This window comes from Pseudoliparis swirei, chromosome 20, assembly GCF_029220125.1.
Source record: "Pseudoliparis swirei isolate HS2019 ecotype Mariana Trench chromosome 20, NWPU_hadal_v1, whole genome shotgun sequence".
NCBI classification, from domain to species: domain Eukaryota; kingdom Metazoa; phylum Chordata; class Actinopteri; order Perciformes; family Liparidae; genus Pseudoliparis; species Pseudoliparis swirei.
In genome coordinates, this window is record NC_079407.1 from 20,675,561 (window position 1) to 20,701,009 (window position 25,449).

The window sequence follows — 25,449 nt, forward strand, 5'->3', positions numbered from 1 at the left end:
ATCAACATAAGATAGTGATTCAAAGGTGTGGGCAGCGCGACACCGTTGAACACGTTGAAGGTGAGCGCTGATGAATACCCAGAATCTGAGGCAATTTCATTTGATTTAAACCCCTTAACTACCAGCTCCAGCTTATTACAAAGATCCTTCTCAGCTCTCCCCCAGACCCCCTCTGCAGTAACAGTGCCATTCATAACCTACGTGGCCCCTGGCGAGAGGCACAGTAATCTCATTTATACAGCAACAGATGTTTCTCTTAAAAACATCCGTTGACTGGGGAAAGAATAGTCTGCCTCTCATGCTGTCAAGGGATCAAAGAAACCAGTCTAATCACTATGAAATCTGTCACATCTATACTGGTCTGAAGAGACATATTGACTTACAGTCGGCTTACGATGTTGTGAAACGTAAACGCTCTCCCACCCAGTGCCTCTCACACAGCCTGCACGTATACTTCATAATGAAACTTCCATGCTCTGTACATCAAAAGGCCCGCACAGAGGGGGAGGAGAGGGAGGAAAATGCATATGAAACAACAAAACCCCCAGACAAATAAACAGCGCTGTGTTCCCATGGCAGCGCCGTGCAGTAATCTGACGGCTGGTTTCCCATGGCTGTGTCTCACTGCCCCATAGACCTCCACTCTGTCTCACTGATGGCTCCTGTGATTGCAATCATCCATCTTACTGTCAAAGGCAAAAAAAGGGCAAGAAAGGGGGAATCACACACACCATCTCTCTCTCTCTCTCTCTCTCTCTCTCCCCCTCCCTTGTGTCCAGCAAACAAGCCACCCCACTGTGAGCAGAGCCAACACATGTGCCGTGCGTGTCTTTGTATGTATGCATGTATGCCTGTGTGTGTGTGTGTGTGTGTGTGTGTGTGTGTGTGTGTGTGCGTGCTCACGCTTACATGATCTGCAGAGAGAACATGTGTGGGTGTGCATCTTTGGTTTGTTTGTGCCTGCCCATTATACTGCATGATCAGTCACCGGAGTGTTCACGGGGGAGCCGTGGACGTGTCTGATCTTGCTGCTGATCAAAAGCACCAGAGACTTGTTCCCCTGTGGCCGTGCAGGCGGGCCCTCATATCAACGTGTCTCTGTTCAGTAGACAGGAAAAACAAGAAGGGAGAGACAGAGGAGGTGGAGGAGGAAGAGGAGGAGGAGGAGGAGGAGGAGCAGGAGCAGGAGGATGGTGGGGGTACATCAGGAGTAAGACAGAAACAGGCAGGCAAAGCACAGATGAAAGGGGGCGTAAAGAGGCCAGAGTGGAATATATGACAGGAATACATAACTGTACTTATCTCACGGGTCTGATGAGCTAATTGAAATGCCAAAAGCCAGCTCTGTTTTTGTCTGTTATATGTGATAGCGTGTGTGATCCCTCTCTCTGCACACCAGACAGCTCTCATCATCATTATCATCATCATCATCATCATCATCATCATCATCATCATCATCATCATCATCACAAGATAGAAAGAAAAAGAGAAGAACAGTGCAAAATACCTTTACCTGTTTGCTTGCAGGTCAATCGGATGTTACTGTGGTAACCGTGGCGATGAGAACTTGAGTCGTGTTACAAACCACGGAGAGAGGACAAAGAGCAGGAGCGAAAGGTGGAGAAGAGCCAGATGGATGGATGAAAAGAAGAGAAAGAGGAGGAGCAGCAGCACCGAAGCATGCCTGTAAATCGTCTCCCCGCACTGAGAGATGTGGTGGGTAAAGTCATGATGTGCAACGGGGTGACTGCAAAATGAATATCCCTGTGTTGTGACTTTAATCTTACTTCAACAACGATCACAGATCTGCTGAGCACGAGGACTCGCAAATTAAACAACAAAGCACACCCGAACATTGTATAAAAGATAATAGAACAATCACAAGAACAAGAACAACAAAACAGTGTTTAAAAGTTAGACTCTATAACAGGTGATAATTGGTGGAGAATCAACAGATACAGACAGTTCTATCTCTTTTCTGGTAATAGGCTTGAATTGAGAATCAATACCACTCTCACGACTGTTTGGTAAAAGTAGCAGCGGGTTAGCTTAATTTAGCACACAGACTGGAAACGGGCAAACAGGAACAATAAAGAAAATTGCTCGCTTTTTTCTAAATTAACAGGAGTATTATCTTAGAATTTAGAAAAAAAAGTTGTATCCTTAGAGTTAAAAAATCTGCTCTGAATTTTGATACCTCAAAATCCCAGGAGAAGCTCTTATTTAGTCGAGAGTTCGATTTAATGGAAGCAAACATGTCCTGTATGTTTAGTTTAAACATGATTGCATGTGAGGCACCGTTGCCTGATCGTCTCTTGAGCCGGCCGGAATGCATTTCAGATGCATCATCTCATATCAGCATATTGGTTCAAGTGATCCTTGAAAACAGAAAAAACGCCATAATGTCCGGCAGATCGGGCTGGGGTTTATGTCTGAACAACTATAAAGTCCTGAGGTGCAACAAACTAATAAAAATACCATCTCTATTTCTGAAAGACATGAGTATCTCCATATTAATATCTCAAATCCAAACCAAGATAAAACTGGATTAAACTAAACAGATGGGATATGTTTGCTTGCATGAAATCAAGCTCTCAAATAAATGAGCTTCTCTTGGGATTTCAAAGTCTCTCTTTAATTCACAAAAACAGACCAGATTTGTTTTTCCGTGAAACCGAATTCCATTATTCTGAGACATTGATCTTGTTAATTAAAAAAAACAGGACAACTATTCCTCTATTTTTCTCTGGTGATTGCATTACAGTTTCTATAGCCGGACTCTTTCTGAAGTTACAATAACACTTTCTGCTGTTCTGACTTGGGAGTGACGCACATTTCCAAAAGGGTTCCCACCACCAACTAGTCCCACCAGATAACTGTCCTTAAACGGCTTTTTATCCTGTGTTACATATTTGTGGCGGTTTATAAACAGGGGAAACCAGTTACTCACTAACAGTTTATAATTCCTTTGAAATGAGCTGAATTGGTTTTACGAGTGTTTAAGTTGGATTTTATTGAAGCAACAAGGTACGAGAGGCAGTAACGTGTCGTCAATAATGTCCGCTTCAAGGGTGTTGAACACTTGACCAGGGACGTCACTGTAAAGTTGGTGGATTTCATCTAGATTGTTGAGTTTCACCTCCGGGTTGCCTGGCAACTGCTCAGAGCCAAAAAAGAGTCCAGCACACAACAAACAAAATAAGCTTCAGAAGCTTCCGTTGCCATACCGATGGAACAAAAGATGTATCAGATCTTTATTGGAGATTTTCTTACCTATTGTCAGAGATGGCTGTTTCCGCCATTTCCCAGTCTTTGTGCTAACCTGCTAACTGGCTCCCGTTTCACATGGCATACAAACATTAGAGTGGTATCAGTCTCATCTCATCCAACTTTCTGCAAGAAAATGTAGTGTATTTTGATGTCCCAAAACTATTCCCTCTTGACATGAGCCTTGTAATGGAAATAACAACGCGTGAACCCGGGGAGGTCCGAGCTTTGTTCAGAGACCAACAGGCTCGGTCTCTCAGTAACGTATTGTACAATAATCATATCAGCTTGGAGACAAATCTCAGAGGCAGTTTATAAAGAAGTCAATGTAATCCAGTTTAGTGCTCCCTCAGCCGGGTGCGCGAAGGTGCACTGGAGCCGAGCAGGGTTTGCCGCTTCAGGGCCAAAAACCGACTGCTTCAGCATCTCCTCCTTTTGCTTTCCAGATGTGTGCTCTCCAGATGCTATTTCACCTCACTTTATTTTAAGCAGATGCTCTTGGCAGCACGTCATGTCTTACCTCAGGTTTAACAAGGCAGAGCAACCAGAGAGAGGCAGAAAGAGGAGACAGGAAGAAATATGGTTGACAGGCTAACACAAGCTGAACCCCTCGGTCGATCCAAGAATGTGTTTGACACTAAATACTATATTTTGGGTCCAGCTCTTGGGAACTCACATTGCAGCCTGAGGAGCTTTGCAGCGTCAGTCAGGGAAACTGATGTGTTTACTGGACAGTCTGTTATCTGAAGAATGAGAGATGCCAAAACCCTCATAACATTTTATGAGATTATATTTCATGGTAAAAAAAATGGTACAAGGGCTGCTGATGAGGTTATGTAGACAAAGAGCAAAGAGCAAACAGCAACAGGGTCAAAAAAGCCTTTCATGTGGATGAAATGCTCAACATCTCTTTGTTTTTTACAGCTGTTCAAAGATAATAATTGCCAATAAAATTGAAATAATATGAGAAACGCGATATAAACAAAAAGTGTATGTCCAGTGAAGCAAAATGTGCCACATCTGTAACAATTATACACATAAATACACAATTAGACTAAACCCTTAAAGGAGAGTTTGTCTTTGTCTCCTCCCCAGTACTGGAGCTTGAAGAGTGTTTTGATCCGGCTGAAGTCGCTTGGTCTTCATGGCAGAGAAAGACAGGGGGTCCGAAAGGCTGCCAAATCCAGACCCTTCAGAGTTCTCTGTGTAAAGACATGAAAGACAAAAAACAACTCGGCAAAACATATTATATCTTTAAATACTGCCTTATAGGAATAATCTGACATTTTGAGAAGTACACTTATTTGTTTCCTGCAGGAGTTAGAAGAGGAGACCGGTTTGTTAAATATTAAGCTATACAGCCAGCAAACTGGAAATAAGAGGAAACAGTTGGACTGACTCAGTCCGAAAGTAACAAAATCCTCCTAGCGGCACCTCTAAATCTCACTAATTGACACGTTATACATCTTGTGTGATCCATCTGTAGAACAAGTAAAAAACAACATTTATGTTTTTTTTATAACAGATTGAACAAATGACACATCAGATCTTAATTGGTGAGCGCTGGAAAAATAACTATTCCAACAGAAGTGTGACCGTAGACATCCCAGGATGTTGGACTTTTATGGTCTGGAGGTCTTGCTGGGAGGGGGGGCACCAGGAAGTCCAAATACCGATCCAGTATTCTTCTTCAATCACTGATAACAAGTTGATGACAGGTAGTTCTAAGAGAGGAGAACACATCTGCTTATCTGGAGCCCCTTCGCAAAGACAATGGAGGCCTGTTTCTGGAGAAGATAACAAACTGCTTTGGGCCGGTTCGGACCTCATCCCCTCCTGTGACTGTCTGTCACATGACAGACTGAAAGATACTCAGGGATGGATCTTTGAGCAGCAACTTGGAAATATGACTTGATTTAAACTCTGCTCCTTCTTGCAAGAATAAATCGCCTTGAATGCTGATTTTACACTTGGTGTCGAGTAGAATTGTTTCTCACAGTGAGCTTTAGAGGTCAGGCGAGCTGCTTCTTTGTGCTAAGCTAGCTCTCGCTGCTGGCTGTCGCCTCACATCTTCTGCCTCTCTGCCAGGAAGCGAGTAGCCTAAGCATATTCCCCCACGATGAGACCTGGAAAAACGTTTTCCTCGATGTATGTTTTTTTGCTCACCATGGACGCCAATCATGTGCTCCAGGATGAGGACCCTCTCGGCCAGGATTTTCAGGGCCTCCCTGAGCTGCTGCACAGCCTCGGCCTGGACAGCAGCGCCACAGTTCAGAAAAGTGTTCTTTAACCCTTGTGTTGCCTTAGGGTCAATTTGACCCAAATCAATATTACACCCTCGTGTCGCCTTAGGATTAATTTGACCCCATTCAATGTTTAATGTCGGTGTTCTTTCGGTAGTCAACAAACAAACATAAAGTGCCTCACACTTAAACTTGGAAAACAATATTAATTCTAATAATTTTCTGGAGGTTTTAATTGCTGGCGTCAAATTGAACCCAAAGGGTAAAATATGTTAGTAAATATAAAGGTAACAGGAGGGTGAAACATTGAATCGGGTCAAAATGACCCTAAGGCGACAGGAGGGTTAAATGAGCTCAAGGAGGAAAAGATCATGATTTCTCTTACCTCGTTCAAGCCTTCTCCCGGCTCTCCTCCTGGCCCGGGTGCTCCCTGTGAATACAGAGTGAATGAATCCGTGTGTAGAAGTGTGTGTGTGACGCAACAAGCGTGTACTTACAGTTAGGCCCCGTTCGCCTGGTCCACCTGGAGTGCCCTGGTAGAGAGAAAACAGAGAGAATACATGAGGACTCACTCACACGTTTCACCGGCTTGCGTTCTATATCCCTCCGTGCTAATCTACCTCTTCCCCACATCTCCAATCTTAAATCATGCTCAGAGAGGAAGGGGATCAGGTTTAAAGACGTAGGCCCTCTAGAGAGCCGGATAAAAGAGGGGACCCGACACGGCCGGCCTGATTAGTGAGGCCTTGGAAGAGAGAGAGAGAGAGAGGAGGATTAGTCACAGCTCGGAGTGAGTCTTTGAAGAAAAGCTTGCTCACCTTTAATGTATTGGAGATTGCATTACAGCTAAGACCACTTACAAAACATCGAACAAAAAATATTTTGATGGTTCATCAGACTCAAATATGTTCAGCCAGCCAATAATAATAATCATCTAATCGACGGTTTTCACAGCAGCCTCACCCTTTCTCCGGGGTCGCCTCTAGGCCCAGGGTCCCCGGGCGTGCTTCGGAGGCCCTCCTTGCCCTTATGTCGATGAAACAGAAGGGCAATGTGCCATGATGGCAGTCAAACATTCATCTTGTGGATCGATCAACACGATTCAGATATACTCACATCTCGCCCCGGCAGGCCTGGTAATCCTGCTGGTCCTCTCAGTCCTGGAGGCCCGGCAGCCATATTTTACAAAAACATTCACACATGAGGGAGACGAACGTGAACATGTTTAACTCCGACTATTGTGCAATGTCACAAGGTAATTCAGTAAATTTAACGCCGCTAAATTTAAGTCAATTATATGCTGGTGAGAGAGATTAGTCAGGTTGTACTAAAGAAACATTGAACGTGTTGTTGATGTTGAAATATCACGTTAAATTAAGTGGCTTTAACACAACAAAGTCACAGTGTATCTGCTCAGTATTTTATTAGATCCATACAAGGCTCATATTGAATTCAATTGAAACAATGATTTCCCTGCTACACACTGACATCAAATATAAACTGATTGTCATGGTGTCTTGTGTTTCTTCTGTTCTCCTTTAAATATATTTAAACATATTTTCTGGTATTGCCCGTTTGGGGATCTTGACTGGGATTTAAAATAAGGTTTTGTGAGTTTGAGCAGTGCCTGCATACATTTATGATGATGTCCAAGAAGTAAAGAATCATGACATGAAACGGCCTATATTCATACCTGAGGGGCCGAGGGGACCAGTTGGACCAGTTGGACCAGTTGCACCAGGAGGCCCGACTATGACCTGATGAGCAGGGAGATTCTCCTCTGGGGAAAACAACAACACAAGTTCACATGGAAAATGTAGTTTAACCTTAGGACCAAATATAATGGAGACTGCAACAACAGATTCTAAAAATAAAATGGATACCAATGTATATTCAGGGTCAAGAGATAATTTACAGCTTATCATTTAGTTTTAATGTGATGGATATTCTTTTTTATTTATTTTTTACTAATGTCCATTAACCTTAAAATCAATTGAATTAAACAGATGTTGGAGCAATTGTCTTAATCTCCATGACTATATTGTTGCTGCCGGCCAGAGCTCGAACGCTAGATTTTCGAGCTCCACAGACAAAACGTAGGAGAGTTATTTAAACTCAATAAGATCTTTACTGGATATCTATCAGAAAAGAAAAGATGGTGTCAGTTTGATACGAACATTTAATAATGTTTGTTACATGTTTCCTTCTATTGGTGAGCACAAACTACTGTAACAGTCCTTCTGTCTCTTAGTATTGAAAAACATCTCCGGTGATCTCCAATGAGCAGCAGACAGTATAGACGTAAATGCATCAAAAAGAAAATAGGGATGCACTGGGACCCGATCTCAGCCTGAACCTCGGGGTGGGGTCCTTCAGACATAAAGAGTCACCAGTCAAACTACAGAGTTGCACCAGCAGTCAGCAGTAGGATTGAATCCAGTGACAGGAACAGCTGGTCCATCTCAGAGAGCAGTAAACAGTTGGACATACTCTCGGAGGTGGAAGGTGTGCCTTGTTTTTAGCATGTAGTGTATTTTAAATTATGCTTGTAAGTATACATTTTGTTTTCAACCACACCACACTTCCTCTCCACTTCAACATATGCTCAGTCAGTCTCCCCCCACGTTGAGACAGCGTAGTTACATTATGGCTACAGTCCACAAAAAGAGTCTCGAAGGAGCAGATTTCCCTCTGGAACTAATTTTCTCATGTTACAGTTCTCCTCGAGCCTGGCTGCCACCCCGAGAAACTCCACATGAGTGGCAGACTATCTCCTCCTTCGTTCATAGCTAGCCCAGATTTTGGCTCTGGCCGTGGCCTGTTCCCCCAAACGCAGACTGTTGTGCTGACAGCTAACAAATTAGGCCTGATTTACAGCCAGTTGGCCCCCCTCAGTTTACACGGCCCCACAGACCCAAATCTACATACTTCCAGACCCGCAGACACAGTTCTGGGCTCAGAGAGCCAGACGCAGCCAAAAGCCTAATCGGAGCCAGAAGTCTCCATGAGGTTATGATTATCGCATGGACTTCTGCTGCCTCCCTGTGGTGACACCTAGGTTTTTAACCGCGGGAGATATAACATTTCTGCTGACATATTTCAAAGAATGTATCAATGTTAAAGTTTCAAATAATGAGAAATCAATTATGTTCATGTTTAGCACACTATATATGTATTTTTGAGGCGTGGGCCGAAGAGGCGAAGCTTTATTAAAGTGAATAGGTCGAAGGTGAATGAAAAATTTCCTAATATATTTTTTACAATTATAACTGTCTTTAAAAAAACACACCATCTGCGCTAATCTTGTGCAAGTTATTTAGCTGACATTTGGTATTTGGCTCCATTGTTGGTGATGGTGTGAAAGGAGGTTGCCGTAAACAGTGGCTCAGAGGCAGCAACACACGGAAACTATGAAACTAAATCTAAACCGGCCCCTCGCTGCAGAGGAACAATACTCTCTCCATTATGCTAAAAGCTAAAAACACATATTGCTCACTTCAGCACTTGGTAAAAGCTACAATCTGCTCTGTGCTTCCACCTGTGCTCCGTTAAAACAAAATGTCCCATCCATAGCAACCCATCTGGGCTGGGTTGGTGTTCTGCCTGACAAAATGATGAACAGAGAACAGGATTAACATAATGTACGACATCAACGTGAATGTTTGAAATCAGACGGTTCATCAAAATAGAGGTTTTGTGGTTTTGGCATCAACTGGGACAAACCAAAAAACAAATTATTGAATGGTTTTACAATTGTTTTTGTGCCAGAATTCAACCATGTGTGTAAGATCGACTTCTATTATGTTTTTATTTAAGGCCATCTGGGACAGTTCAGCCCAAAGTGAATTCATTTAAGGTGGAATAGTCCAATAACCTTGATCGTCCACGTGAAAAACGTCGCCGCGCTCTCGTCCAGGAGAGGAGCTCCACCCTGAAGGACCTGGTGGGCCAGGAGGGCCAGAAGGGCCCGGCGGTCCTGTAACTCCTGCTAGACCTCTGTCCCCCTTTGGTCCTGAGCACCACGGGAAAACACACAAACACAGTTAATCAAACAAGCTTTGTTGTAAATGTTGTGTTCAAACCATCTTTAATCTAGCAGATCAGACGAGAAGGTCTGATCTATTTTACCGATGGGTCCAGGGAGGCCTGATCTTCCAGCCGGACCCGGAGGTCCAGCAGAACCTGGAAGCCCTGGTGGTCCGATCGGCCCTGCAGGACCAAAAAAACAAGAGGCAGTCAGAGTCAAATGTTCACTTCACACATCAAGAGGAAAGTTACAGAACGTATAAAAACAAACTTTATGTGAGGGGTTTGAAAGAAGTCTGATTGATTTGCATGATTGGAAATACCAAACCGGGGCCTTGGAGCCAGGCGGTCTCAGTAACAGCTGCTTAAACATTTACCTTTATATTATGGTTGATATTGGTGTTTTAAACATTGTAATCACTTAACATTTGAAAAATGGCTGTAAATTGAATATTGAAGCTTAAATTACAGTTGATTCATCTAAATACAGCCATTGTAAGATTGTTTTGTGGACTTGTTTTTTTGGTGCCTTTTTCTACACACATTAAAACATTTCTTCAATATCTCCACTCCATCTTTTGGAAAGCATGTTTTTCATGATGAGATGTCACCTGGTGGCAGGTATGATGGCGGTCCAAGAGGAGTGGGTTGGGGAGCGACCACCTCGTTGGCTGTGGAGCCCTCTGGTAAACTGCTGGCTGCGGGCAGGAATGAGCGTCCCGCTCCGAACAACTTGATCTGGAACAACAGCGGAGGATTTCAGCTACATCTGCACTCTGGTGTGCACAAAGTAATCTATGTACACATGTTTAAAATCTCCTCTAATAACTCAGAGGGCTTGTGGTGATCCGTGTTACCTTTGACTCAATGGCATTTATTCTGCTGTTCATGTCAGTGAAACTGGTACAGTTCAAACACTCTGTAAGAAAGAAGCAAAGACAAGGAGGAGTTTAGTTTTCTGGGGATATTCCTCTTCCTCTGCATCCATCTCTTCCTTTCCTTCTTGCCTTGGCTACTTCATCCTTGTTTCTTTTCTTCATCCTGGCATCATCAGTAGTTTCTCTCTAACTCACACTGAGCAGCTCAAGCCAAAATACACAAGAACCATCCAACCAGAAGCAGGAATTTATTCGTCATTCCTCCTCAAATCATGTCACTCACTCACACAACAAATATGATCAGACCTCAAATGAAATGCATCTCTGTGTCTGTCACACACAAGCAGGATGCACACCAGCTTCTCCTGACTCAGCATGTTTTCCGTCTGCCAACTCGCAGTGAAGGTCTGTATTTCCACACTCACCCCCACCCCCCTACCTCCAGATCCCAAAACCATTAACCATGTGTAGCACGGATACACACACACACACACACACACACACACACACACACACACACACACACACACACACACACAGACACAGACACACACACACACAGCCTTGCATACCTGCATGTAAGCTGATCCTGTTGTGCACAGCGGTTGTACACACAAACCTGCAGGCTTGTACACACACACACACACACACACACACACACACACACACACACACACACACACACACACACACACACAGGGGCAGCCCTAGCACATTTAAAAACGATTTTGCACGAAAACGGAATTGCAACTTTCAAACGCTATTTTGCCCTGCAAGACTGAATTTCTTTCAAATAAACAGAACAACGATCGCAACAATGAACAAACATTAAATAAAGAACAAAATCACTGAGAAAATGTCACGTCTGTGCTGAACTACGCTCGGGCCACGCCCCCCTGATCAACAGTGCACATTCACTCCCTCATCGCCTGCAAATAATGTTTTTTTTGTTTTCTGTTCTGTTGATGGCTGGCAAACAACAATCTTAGAAGGTCTGGGTCACTTGTGGCACATATTATTCACAAATTTTAAGCAATCAATCTACCTGAACAAAATTAGACAAAACGGAATAAAACGGAATTCACCAAAATGTGAAACGGAACATTCTTTTTTTTTTAAACGGAAAATCATTGACGCTATTCTTAACAGTAGTGCTTTATTCATTGCAAGAACAAGAGTGCAAAGTGTACGCTATAGAATCAAAACAAATAAACAACTTAGTTAACAAACAAGAATAATAACAAACAATACAATAATATATGTAAATTTAAGTGTTAAATAATCAAAATATTACATTAATATATTGGTTGGAGATATAGATAGGGGCGCAAAAAAAAAACTGCCCAGCAAAAAAAAATTAGTATTATTTTTTTTTTTTTTGCGCCCCCCTCTGAATGGCGCCCTAGGCGGCCGCCTATACCGCCTGTATGAAAAACCGCCCCTGCACACACACACACACACACACACACACACACACACACACACACACACACATCAGTCTTCTGTTAGACTTTTGCAGAAAACAACACTGATACGTGGATGGTGCAACAGCATCACTTATTATGTCAGAAATGGAGAATATATCTTCATTGAAAGAAGAGCAAAGAACGACAATGAGGGCTTTTCTCAAAGAAAAAGACGTTTTCAATTGATCACCTCCCACATATATTTTTTAAGTGCCTTGCTTTTTTTTGTTTCCAATGACGGCTTCTGTTTTTGTGTAAAATTAGTTGAACCAAAACAATAAGCGGAGATACCCTGAGACTCTTTGTCGAATTTAAGGAATCTCTGTCTCCAGATGTATCCTTTAAGAAACAGCGTTAACACTTTCACTGCATTTCAGGAACTTCCTGCCTAATTCTTGTATTATCAGCACCAGCAAAATATGAATATGCTGGATTGAAATTCTTGTTTGCCAGTTCCTTTCTTTGTCATCTTTAGTCAGTTTTGATCACTTTTGTCAAATTATACCATTCTAGCTAGACCACTAAACCATCAATACCAACACATTCCTTTCTTTGCCACAATGATGGGTCCTTTACTTGAACAGTGATTTAAAATCTTGAATTTTTCTAGAAAAACCCAGTACTAAATGCTCTAAATGTGAGCCTTCCTCTGGAATGTCAGCTGTCAGTCCCACAGACGGGACCCACCCACATTGTGGTCATAACAGGGAAACCCACGCCGGGGAACAACTGGCGCTCGTAAATAACAAAAATGACACAAACACCTCCGGTTTGCCTGAATCAGAATCTCTGACCATGGCACGCAGGGTGCTAATGGCAGCAGCTTAGGTTTCTGCTTCACTAAAGTAGGAGAGGGTGAATGTATGAACCATGTGCGTGTGTGTGTGTGTGTGTGTGTGTGTGTGTGTGTGTGTGTGTGCAGGGGCGGCCCTAGCACATTTGGCGCCCTAGGCGAGCTTCACTCGTGGCGCCCCGCCCCCCCACCAAAAGGAAAAAATTAAAAACGATTTTGCACGAAAACGGAATTTCAACTTTCAAACGCTATTTTGCCCTGCAAGACTGAATTTCTTTCAAATAAACAGAACAACGATCGCAACAATGAACAAACATTAAATAAAGAACAAAATCCCTGAGAAAATGTCACGTCTGTGCTGAACTACGCTCCGGCTACGCCCCCCTGATCAACGGTGCACATTGACTCCCTCGTCGTGCCCAAAATAATGTGACCGCCTACGGCTGCCTGTAATCAGGGATGGATTAACCAACGGGCCTACCGGGCCCAGGCCCAGGGGCCCGTGAGTTCAGGGGGCCCATGAGCTCAGGGGGCCCCTGGGCCTGAGCCTCCGCGCGTGACGTCGCTGTGATTAACATTGTATTGATATGAATATGATGATATGATACGATGCGCCGTAGCCGGTATATGCTGGGCTTAAGTCATTCATGTCAGTAACAGGGCCCCAATAGTCCTACTCAGGGATGGATTACCGAACGAGCCTACCGGCACCAGGGGCCCATGAGCTCAGGGGGCCCCTAAGCCAGAGCCTCTGCATGAAGTCGCTTTTATTAACTTTGTATTACTATTGATATGATGATATGACACGATGCGCCATAGCCGGTAGGCCTATATGCTAGGCTTAAGTCATTCATGTCATGGTCATATAATTTGCGTTATGTTGTCTGCTCAGCTCCGGTATCGTTGTTCCATACGGACTGTTTTGTTAGCGATGTTTAAAAAATATTTTTTTCTTTTTTTCTTTTTTACATTTGTTGGTCTTTTTTTGTTTTGTTGCGGGGGGGGGGCTTGACACGTCACAAGTCACGGCCCGAGTCAAGTCCGGCCGGGGGCATCTCGCCGGCGTCGCGTCTCGCCGGCGTCCCCGACCGGCGTCTCGCCGGCATCGCGTCTCGCCGGCATCGCGTCTCGCTGCCCCCCATGTGTATATATATATATACTGTATTTAATTCCTTTTTTATTCATTTCATTTGTTTTATATTATTTCTTTTTTTCACTTTAGAATTAAGCCATTCTATGAATCGGCCAAACCTCCCTTCCCAGGGGGGGGTGTGAGGGATTCTTATGGCAGAGACACACGAGGTGAATCAAACCGACCCCCCCCCCCCCACACCTGCAGAAGGTGTAGGCGATTCTACACCCGGGAAAGTTTAGGAAATTTGCCTACAAACCCCCCCACGTGTGTGGGCAATGGCCGACACTCAGGGGAGGGCAGGCAAATCCCTAGAACTTTCTCCTACTGCCTCCTACGGACTCACAGATCCGCCCCACTCCTTCCAAAGAAGGAGCAGTGCCGCCTGCTAGAAATCATGAGTATTACATAGTCTGATTCGCTGCTCCGTGACGTCACAGGCGACTTCAAAGCACAGAACCAGTTAGAACTGGTGGGTTGAGTGACGTCACAATGCTCGCTTCAAAGACGTCTCTATGGTAGTTCCGATGCGATATATCTTTGGCCACAAGTCTTTGGGGGCGCTGTTTCCCCCCTGGACACGAGGCAAAGAGACCCCGTATGTTCCCCTTTGAGTGAGAGACGACCAGTGTTGCCAGGTCCGCGGTTTTCCCGCGGAATTGGGCTACTTTTGAAGTGTTGCAAATGAGCGAGGACCCGTTCGACGCTGCTTGCAGCTTTAATGTTTTTTTTGTTTTATGTTCTGTTAACGGCTGGCATTGCCGTCAAAATATTGGTTGGAGATATAGATGGGGGCGCAAAAAAAAACTGCCCAGCAAAAAGGCGCATTTTTTTGCGCCCCCCTCTTAATGGCGCCCTAGGCGGCCGCCTATACCGCCTGTAGGAAAAACCGCCCCTGTGTGTGTGTGTGTGTGTGTGTGTGTGTGTGTGTGTGTGTGTGTGTGTGTGTGTGTGTGTGTGTGTGTGTGTGTGTGTGTGTGTGTGTGTGTGTGTGTGTGTGTGTCTCTCGCCCTGGAGCGAAGCCTCAAACGGAAACAACAATCAACAGCTTGACCCAAAAAACACATTCCTGAGGATTCATCGAGCCAAATACAGAGAGCTGCTCAACAGCAGAGTGCAAAATGACCCCACGGGGGTTTGTTGTGACTGACTGAGATTTCTTTAGCGACCACAGGAAAGGACATCAAAGCTGCACACAGCACAACGGCGAGAATGTGGGCAATGGTTGGCTCCACAATGTGAGCGAACGGATGAGTTGATATGCCTTCATCTGCCCCACAGTTATTCATACTCAATCTGCCCAGAGGGAGTCTCCACCCTCTGTACAGTGCATTCATCTGTGATGTATTCCAACAGTTGTTCTGTGATGATGTAATGACATTTAGTTTTTTTTATAACCTAACTTATACCCTCAGGGAATGCCAAGTTCGGTCTGTGAGATCCACCGCTTTGGTTTGGGCTAGAATATATCAACAACTGAGTTGTTCAGTATATTTATATTTATTTTATATTTTGTACATAGCTACATTCATAGTTACCAGGGGTTGAATCCTGAAGATGTGAGGGCTCCCCTACATTATTCTTTGGTGCCACAATGTGAATGACATTTTAGTTTTTCAGTTAGCTACAACTATTGCAGGGATTTTCATGAAATTTGGAGCAGATATTTGTGGTGACCAGAGGATGAATCCTCCTGACTTTAGTGATTCCTTAACATCTCATCTATCATCAGGTTAAAATGTCAAGTCAGCACTCTCTACGTCCTAATATCAGCATGCTAGTGTGCTAGCATTAGCACAAAGCTGCGTCGCCGTGCCTACGTTCTGCCTCACAGGACCAGAGCATAGCTAAAGTCTTCGTCTTGTTTTTGGTTTTTGCCCACTTTGACTCAACCTTTCAGGAAACTTTAGACACCTTTTCAAATATATGCGGAGAGAGCGATTGTGAAAGTGTAGCACCTTCACTGCTAATGAGCTAACTGATTTCATCCTGATCTGTTGACCAACAGAGTCAGACATAAAAACAACCACAAGAAAACAACACAACTGAGTAAATCTACCAGAAATGTGAAGCAGAGCAAAACAACTGTGTTGTTTTTTGGTGTTTTTAAGGTGGCGGGCAGCATTCTTGTGTATGCAGTTGAAATTTAATTATAGTTAGAAAACCAAACTTCCGCTATGCTCGAGCTGATGTTTAGAGCGGTGTTTAGAGCGGTACCGCAGTTGTCGGGTCTGTTTGGATCCATAATTACACCGTGGCAACATAAGACAGGGTTATTTGTCTTGGATTGCTCTCAGCTCATGGGAAAAATTCAGAATTGTGTTGTCTTTAGTGAACCCAAATAAACAGAGATAATTGGGAATTTTATCTGCTACAAAGAGATTTGAAGGAAGGATGTGGATGTTTGAGCAGATTTTCAACTATTCCGCTGCTACATCTTGTCTGATGCTATTGGACATTCACTGAAAATGATGCCAATACATTTAGACATTTTCAATATTCTACTCGGAAAAAACAAACAACTGCAATATGACAAGACAAGTGAAAACTATATTAAAATGACCACAGACACCAAATGATATAGAATGCATTGAATAAAAGTATCTGATTTCTGAGTAATGCATGCTTTTAAAAGTATTAAATATCCAAAGAAAGCTGATAGTCTTGTGAGATAAGCTCAATTGTTAAGTCTGCCGGTGACAAATAAGGCAGACCTCCAGGCGCAAGCACAAGAGGCTGAATAAGATTAAAATCTCTTGGAAGATAGATCTTAATTCAAACATCAGAGGAACCAAAACAAAGAGCATATTTAATCTCTCCGAACTGAAAAGAAATTGACTTGTTTGATGAATCATTCCTTCCTTTATTGTGTGATCTCTACAGTACAAGACAGCACAGGATAATTTGGCAACAGTGTAAGTCAGACTGCGGGCATCGTCTGTTAAGACAGCTTAATTTCCTACATTAGACCTGGATATAGATCAAAGAGGATCTCACAGTTTGTTATTTACACACACACACGCACACACACACAGACAGACTGACAGGAAACCACAAAATAAACCATGACGCGCACGCTGTGAACAGACATTTCATTACCACGAAACATTCTGTCTGTATTAGTGAGCACGGCGGAAGGGTGATGTATTGAAACATCTTCTGGACCATCGTAAGAGTTGCTGTCACGTCCCCAAGATGCACAGACAAGTGTGCCCAGTCTGTGAGCTGTATGTGTGTGTGTGTGTGTGTGTGTGTGTGTGTGTGTGTGTGTGTGTGCGTGTGGAACCCAGTCGGCCTCCAAGAACTGGCTGTGTCCCAGGAGCTTCTAGTGTGTCGGCCCCAGCAAGTGGTCGGCTCTTGCTGGCATGGTGAACAACTGACACACACACACACACACACTCTGGTAGAGGAGGGTGAACTTAGCTTATTTAATTTTTTAAAACCAAGATGTCTAGTCCACAGTGGGACTATTTAGCGTGTTTCACCATGATGGCAGCTGACCACACAGCATTTTTTTAAATTGAAGCTTTGGCGATTTCAGCATGTAAGAAATACTCGACAATTAATGGAATTTCCCATTACATTTTACGCATGGTACCGTTATTTCATGCACAACAAGATACAATCAATGACTAAATAATGGACGTTTTCAAGACCAGAATGAGGTGCTATAATTAACCTCACATTCCTTCTGGCAAAATGTTGCTTTTTGACAGGCGTGGCTATGAAACAATGACAAACTGAATCTCTAACTCTCTCACTTCCTCATGCAGGCAGAATTCCATGAAGAGAGATTGGCTGAAAGAAGGGTGTTCAGCAGTGTACGATGAAATGGAAAGAGAAATTCAGAGGAATATCTAACTGTCGGATCGATTGTCATGAGATCTTTTTTTACATATTTGTTCCCCAAAAGGGGGATCTCACTGACTTTGGTGATCTTTTGACTTTTCATATGGTCCCAATAACTATTGGATGGATATCCATGAAGTGCACACTTTCTTTCCAATGTATTCATCAGGTCAACATATGCCTTGTATTTTGGTTAATGACCAAATACATGAAGATTTGATGACATTCCCTGAAGACTCCGCTGCACTTTGTGGTTATGATGACATGTTAATTTGGTTTGGTTAAATACCTTCATATTAACATTAACAGTTATAAAGAGCATGTCACAGAGCCGTTAGCGTGGCTGTAGACTGGTAGTCTTGTTTGTATTTTGCACTAGTGATGATAAGAAAAGCCACTACAATAAAAAGGAAGAAAAAAAGAATATATATATATATATATATATATATATAAATAAAGTATTTTTACAGCAAAAATAAGACCGAAAAAACATTATACATTAGCAGAGCTCCAGGCCGGTCTTGACTACAGACAGCAACATCCCACAGATAAATACATTAACCTTCATGGACATGTGGCTTTGATTAACCTCAGAAACCTTTTTGAGTAAACTCAGGAACTTAACCTGCTTTACTTCACATAAACAGATGTGTGGAGTTGCTGACAGAAATATAGAGGTGCAAATGGAGGCAGGAAAACCAATGATAAGCCAACGACAGAAAAGCTACAGAAGGAGCATGAACAGGGCGCCATCCATCAGGCATATCAGACCAGCACCAGGAACAGCTGATCTATCCTAGAGCCCCCAGCAGGTCAAAGGGTAGTGTTTGACCTTTATCTGAGCTCAGCCAGGGATGTAAGTGAGACATCAGTCATATCCTCACTCTGCAGAGGTTGCAGTCTGGAGGAGCACATGATGGATATGGTTCTGTTTTATCACTTTACTCCACGGAGAGGAGAGCGGCAGATCTAAAGGACATAAATTAGATAAGTGAAAAGCAGCAGGGATTATAGAAGATTAAAAAAACGGCAGTGGCAAGAAAAAGCAAGGTCGAGACAAGGGCAATCGAGCAAAGGGGGTGAGAACAGATGGTAAAATGGAAAAATTGAAAAATGAAAAATGTAAGCAATCAAAAGGTTTCAAATAGCTATCGTGTTTTTGCTAATCCCTTCAACGGCATAGGGTTTAACACACTTCCTCCTTATTCCGCTGCAGCGGGGAAACAGTGACTCTAGCAACGTCATAGCTTTAGCATTAACAAATTAGCACAATTGACTTCCTAGCTTTCAGCTACTTTTTCACTTATTGAATGAAATTCATTGTTAACTTCACTAAACATAATCCTGTACTTTCACAACCAGCATTAAACGTTGTTAAACCTCTTTCCTGAGCTTTTGCATGAGATCAAGGGCCACTGCTCTCATCAGGGGAGTTCCTGGATGAAGCTCCCTCACACAGACATTACCCACAATCCCTATAATATGATCACATGCGCAGATGGGTGCTGGGGGGTGCTGCTGTGATGGAGCAGGGGGGGGGGGGGGTGCAGGGGCCAACAGCAGGGAAATTATGAACACATTTCTCCCAAATGTGTTCCATGCCGTCATGTGTTAGCGCAACTCTGCTGAAAGATGTCATATACACAGCCAGCACAGACCCAACTGTCAAAAATATTGTCGGGTCAGGGTGTCAACGAAATGTATTCAGAAAACACCCACTTTCCATTCGCAAACACAGAACAATTCAAGCTTTGCAGTTCGGCCACGAGCTGTGTGCTTTAAGGCTCTGGACAACACACCAGGCACACACTAATGCACGGAACGCTCTGAGGGCTCGTAAAGGAAACAGCAACTGTGAAAATACTTGCCGTTGCACTTTGATGAGTGATTCATTAACCAGCTCAAACGCCAGCATCGCTTTTTTCAGATTTGTGCATATTTAAGTGCCATAATAATTTTCTCAGTTAATGGGTGTGAAATACATTTTTTAAATAGTGATGGATGTCCATTGCAATTTTCTACAGCCAGAGATAACATTATTAAATTGCTTCCTTTTGTTGAATATTCGGTCTGGTGTCACAATAAGACAAAGAAGTGCAGAACATCCTCCCAATTAAGTGTCTGGAGGAGGGCGGATGATTCACCGATTGTCAAAATAGTAGGTCAATTATTTTTCTGTTGATCAACTGATTGATTAATTGCGTGATCATTTCAACCCTAAACATTGAAGAAAAAAAATGTGACGCCTCCATTTGGGGTTAGACCAGAAACTTGAATCCTTAACCCAGCATACCATGATAATGTGTCCGTTGCTACCAGAGCAGATTTGGCCTTTATATTAGTCAAAACAACTCACATCACAGCATACCATCAAAAGGCCTCCTTCATAAATGGCTATTAATTATGAGAAAAGAATAAACCATGAGAGTGAGGTAGAAAATTACTCCGAGTTTTGAAAATGAAAACAGGAGTTTGTGAGAGGAACAAGCATGTCCTCAGGTTGCATGGACTTCACCTCGAAACTAGCCCTCTTCATGTGCCCCGTCTCTACGTCTCTGAGGGCCTCAGGAGCCTCTGAAGTGGAGCCAGAACCCCATCAAACTAAAGCTAGAGGTGATGTCATCTTCATTGGTTAAGGCTGTCGTCTCTCACTTTATTAAAAAACCCAGCTGGCTCAAAGCCTCCACTGCATGAGTGAGATAAAGACAAAGAGATGAATGCATCACGCCAAATTGTCGATATGATAAAATAAACAGGTCAACATTTTGGGAATTACTTGTATTACCTTTCTTGCAGAGAGTTAGACGAGAAGATTGATACCACTCTTGGATTTGTGCAGTAACTCTGAATTAACAGCTGATTAGCTTAGCTTAGTTTAGCATAAAGACTGGAAACAGAAGGGAAGCTAGCTTTGTTCTGTCCAACGGTAAACAAATCCGTCCACCAACACATTATATCTTGATTGTTTGATTTAAAACTAAAACCAAAGTGTAAAATAGCCAAGTTTTGGTTTTATGGGGAGTTATTAGTTTCGGACTCGATGCTAAGTCTTTGTGCTAAGCTAAGCTGCTGAATGTATAGCTGCATATTTGGACATGAGTGTGGGATCAACCTTCTCCTCTCACTCACAAAGCAAATAATACCATTTCACACAAAAATGAAAAACTATTTAATTAAAGGTGATGTAAACAGCGATATATCTATTATTCTATTAATTGATTCATATAAAATGCTTAGAAAGAACCCCATAAGTCCTACAACTTGTAGTATTACTTATCCAATAAGCAATCATAACAAGACATAAAAACAGGTCTGTATTCAACATGTAACAGAAATCCAGAAATCCAAACCATGAGGGTAAAATGTACTGAAAATGACCGGCATAAGTTATGTGAACTATATAAAGTTGTGGCATAACTTTAAAATGTTCTCCTGTGGTATTATCAACCATTACTTCAAAGGTATTCCTAAAATCCATGAATGACGTATTTGTGTTGTACAGAGCTGATACGTGAGGAGCTGTAGTTGTTCACATCACGTATGTTACGGAGAGCCTGTGGAGGAGAGCCATGCTCATTAATCTCAGCGGGGCCCTTTACCACAGAACCGGCACTCAACTTTGCTGCCGTGGGCAGCTTATGGCAGCCGGAGCCTCGAGGGACAGAAACCCCCCCTTACATTCAACTTTATTTACTTACTTACTGATTTACTAACTTACTTAGTTAGTTACTTACTTACTTGCTTACTTACTTTCTTACTTACTTATTTGATAACTTACTTACTTACTTGCTGGATTGCTTACTTGTTTACTTACTTACTTATTTGATAACTTACTTTCTTACTTAGTTACTTGATTGCTTACTTGCTTACCTACTTTCTCACTTACTTGCTTACTTGCTTAGTTACTTAGTTACTTACTTGATTGTTTACTTGTTTACTTTCTTACTTTCTTTCTTTCTTACTTACTTTCTTACTTACTCGCTTACTTACTTAATTAGTTACTTACTTGCTTGCTTACTTACTTACTTACTTACTTACTTACTTACTTTCTTACTTGCTTACTTACTTGCTTACTTACTTTCTTTCTTACTTACTTGCTTACTTACTTGCTTACTTACTTACTTACTTCCTTACTTATTAGTCACTTGCTTACTTACTTGCTTCTCACTTGCTTGCCTTGCTCACTTACTTCCTTGCTTCCTTACCTGCTCTACCACTTAACTGGTTACTTGCTTGCCTTCTTCACTTGCCTGCCTTGCTTGCTTACTACTTGCCTGCCTTGCCTTGCTTACTGCCTTAAATTAGTTGCACTTGCTTACTTGACTTGTCTTTGTTCTTCTTCTTGCTCCACATGTGTTTCTCCACAGTTCTAACACCTTGTTGTTTCTGGTGCCCTGATCCTGACTCTCTCCCCTCAGTGTCCTCTCTTTCTCGAACCCGTCAGCTGGCATCTCTCCCTCCTCTCCTCAGTGTGAAGCAGACTGTCGGTGACATCAGCCTCACTCTCTCAGGTCTCCTCGGCGAGTCAAACGTGGCCCACTGTTCCGTCTCCCCATATGGAGGCAATTTTCGTCCTGCTCTATAGCCATTAGGACTTGCAAATACATTTCAGCAAACGTTAAATAAACAGCCAGATTACTTCTTCACACTCCTGCAACCACTTTGGTCTCAAGTGAACCATAATCTCTGGCAGTACAGACTCAGCGGATGAGGGTATGTGTTAATCTTTGTGTGGAATAATATCCACGGCCAGGCAAATAATGGTTTCCAAAGGCTTTTTCTGTTTTTATTCCATTAGTATTAATGTGTGTATTTTTAACTCGAGGTAAATCTTGGCACTCCAAGAGCAACAATGAATATATTTTGCAAAATGGAACAAGGTGTGGTAATTATGAGCAATAGGCCAAACTTGCTTATTGAGGTAACTGTTAATCTTGGACACATGTGAAGCGACCAGGCCAGTGTGTTTGTCAATGACACACACATTGCTGCATTGCCCAAGCCCAGAAAATCTAAAAGTTGCTGATTGATTTCAATAGAAAACCAATAAAATAACCCATCAGCATTTTCAATAACTCTAACAAAGCCAATGCAGCCACATGCATTGTTTTACTTGCATCCACAAAGTTTAAAATACAATATGTGAAAACATGTTTGTCAGTGTGGTTATGAGCAGTAAACACACATATATAATATATATATAAATAATGTAAATAGCAAAGTTACAGAGTAGACAGACCAACATTAGACCTCCATCCACCCTCGTGGCTGTTTCTTCAGGCTGACTGTGGTGTCTCGCCCCTGGGTGAACATTTTGGTCTTTACTGGTCTGAGATTCTGCGGTCTGTGGTGTCCAGGAGCAGTGCTGCCCATCATGAGACTGAGACTGTCTACCTCCCACTTTACAAGTTGCTTTGCTGGACGCTCCTCTGAGCTTTTGTTAAAATAGCCATGATGATATTTAGAAAGACAGAAAACTGCCTCTGTGCTGTCTACAGTTAACAGTGTAAATACGCGAAGAAAGAAGAGACGCAGAAAGAGAGTCAGTGTTTCTGAAGCTCCTTCCAGACACAGAAGTGTCTAGCTGCACGGCCGTAAAAAAAGAAAAAAGGTACAAAACCGCAGGGCACAAGATCCCTTTCAACTGTTGCTTTACTGCAGTCCATGCTCCCAAAAGTAATCCAAAACAGGCTTTCCATCTTAAATCAAAACATCTTTACAATTATATCAAAAGCCCAACCGCTGCACAGAGGCACAATTAGCCAGTTACCCGACGACAAACCACCAAACATAAAACAAGGAATTGGGTAAAGATTAAAAAAGACGCAGATGGGTCCGGGAACCAACACATGGCTTTCATTTCAGTTATTGAGCGACTTAGCCTCTCACCACATTCGACCTGACATCATGCGGAGGAGGAAGAAGAGGCACCGATTAGAAACTCACCTTCTCGACAGTCTTCTCCCACAAACCCTGAGCAGCATCTCCACTCCAGTGCAGTCACTTGTTTGTAGGTAACCTTGAAGGATGGCCTGATCAGGGTCCTGTAGCTGCAACACAGCACAGGGCATGAAGCAACATGCAGAAACACACACACACACGCACACACACACACACACACACACATGCACAGACATGATCAACCCGCCAAATATCAATATCTGATTCTTTTTTTTTAAGCTTTACTTTTGCAAAGAGAAATATATCAAATATGGTGCAACAGGGATGCCATGCATGTATTTAGAGCCCCCAAATCACTAAATCCCCTGGTGACAGGAGAGGAGGACTTGGCTGAAGAGGGGCAGGTGTGAGGACTGTGAGGTACCTGATGACTTTGATGCAGGGTCCGGGCCATCGGCAGCCCTGATACACTCTCTGCACGGTGGTTTCTGTCCCGTTGTGCACCTGACAGGACACTGTTCTGGAAACGGTGTATTGACACCAGTTCCTATAATACAAATCAAATAGATTCTACACTTAATAATAATAATAATAATACTATAAGAGAAATAACAGAAAAAGAAACCATCATGTTAAAAAAAATTGACAATTTAACATAGCTGCAGCACATTATTTTCTGCAAAAGACATAGACACATTTTACGAGATCTGCAGTGGACACCTCCAGTGGGAACATGTGCTCACCTGAGTTGGGTATGGGACCTGGTACCTGGCGGTCCAGTGCTGCCGCTCTGTTCCGATTTGATGCGCTGTCGCTGCAGAGTGATGCCAGGAAAATGATAAGCAAACCCTGTTCCCAGTGATGGACAGGCGAAACTCAGCCACACGGACAGCACGTAGAGGAACGATAACGCCATCAGCTCCTTTTGATTGATCCCTGACGGAGATATCCGCAGATAGCGACGATTCTCAACTAAATGCTGATGTTTTAAATCCCTCTTTGACCGATCTTCAGAATTGGAATGGTTAAAGTAATCCTAAAAAAACCAAGCTGAAACCAATAATAAGCTGGTCATTGCGTCTGCACGAGGAGAAACAAACTGGCCCCCTCAAGAGCACAACATGAATGACACCCAGACTCTTACTATAGAATAATGCGGTTTTCTGACGTTTGACATTGTGCGGAGGACTGAGGAGTCAAATATCCAGTGTGCGTAAAAAGCGCGCAATGTGAGGGCTGGAGACGGAGTTCATGAATGCGCATATGTCTTCGTGAAAACCACCCTCGATTTGTAAAGGTCTAGTGATGTGACTGTGATGGACAAACGTGAACTCAGTTCACTAAACTCTGTCGTGGTGTCCTACTCTGATTAGTATGATCTTAAAATAATCCAATGTGGTCTTTATTCGATTATATCACTAACATTGCAACATATACGTATATAAGTGTTACATACTGGAAGACCATTTTACGTTTTTAACGACACGTTAATCATCCCAAATAACCCACAGTGTTGATGAGTACCTGAATAAAATTGAATTAGTAACATTACATTTAAGATGTTATTGAAGTAAAAGTACAAACGCTTTAACAGCTAAATGGAGACAACGTTAAGGATTATTATAACAATATATATAGTTTTCGAGTTATATTTATTTTATTTATATATACATATATTATTATATTTACATATATATATATATATATATATATATATATTGTAATACAATTTCTGGTATTTTAATGTGACAGCCGGTTGAGGTGGAGCCCATTTTATCTCTTTTACATACAGATATGTTTTTATAACCTAAAGCACGACATCATATTTTATGAATTGATCATGCACTGTTTTGTTTGTAAAACAGTAACTCCAGCTGTCAGATAAATGTGGAAT

The 25,449-nt window shown here is 42.6% G+C and overlaps 1 protein-coding gene across 1 annotated transcript; it reads right to left on the reverse strand.

Moving 5' to 3' along the window:
- Positions 1-1,744: 1,744 nt before the first annotated feature.
- LOC130210725 (collagen alpha-1(XXVI) chain) lies at positions 1,745-24,617 on the reverse strand. The gene is made up of 14 exons (XM_056441208.1): positions 24,299-24,617; positions 23,980-24,102; positions 23,601-23,704; positions 10,394-10,455; positions 10,148-10,274; positions 9,639-9,719; positions 9,385-9,522; positions 7,204-7,290; positions 6,627-6,670; positions 6,474-6,536; positions 6,008-6,043; positions 5,896-5,940; positions 5,434-5,518; positions 1,745-4,469 (listed from the first exon to the last, which is right to left on the reverse strand). The coding sequence occupies exons 1-14, from the start codon at positions 24,469-24,471 to the stop codon at positions 4,330-4,332; spliced, it is 1,308 nt and encodes a 435-aa protein (XP_056297183.1). The 5' UTR covers positions 24,472-24,617; the 3' UTR covers positions 1,745-4,329.
- Positions 24,618-25,449: the final 832 nt, after the last annotated feature.

Excerpts from the sequence above, each read along its gene's own strand:
- LOC130210725 (XM_056441208.1), bottom strand. The coding sequence starts at position 24,471 with ATGGCGTTATCGTTCCTCTACGTGCTGTCCGTGTGGCTGAGTTTCGCC. Across the intron at positions 10,456-23,600 it reads GGGAGAAGACTGTCGAGAAG|AGTGTTTGAACTGTACCAGT; the intron begins GTGAGTTTCTAA and ends TCTTTCTTACAG. Across the intron at positions 9,523-9,638 it reads AGGCCTCCCTGGACCCATCG|GACCAAAGGGGGACAGAGGT; the intron begins GTAAAATAGATC and ends CGTGGTGCTCAG.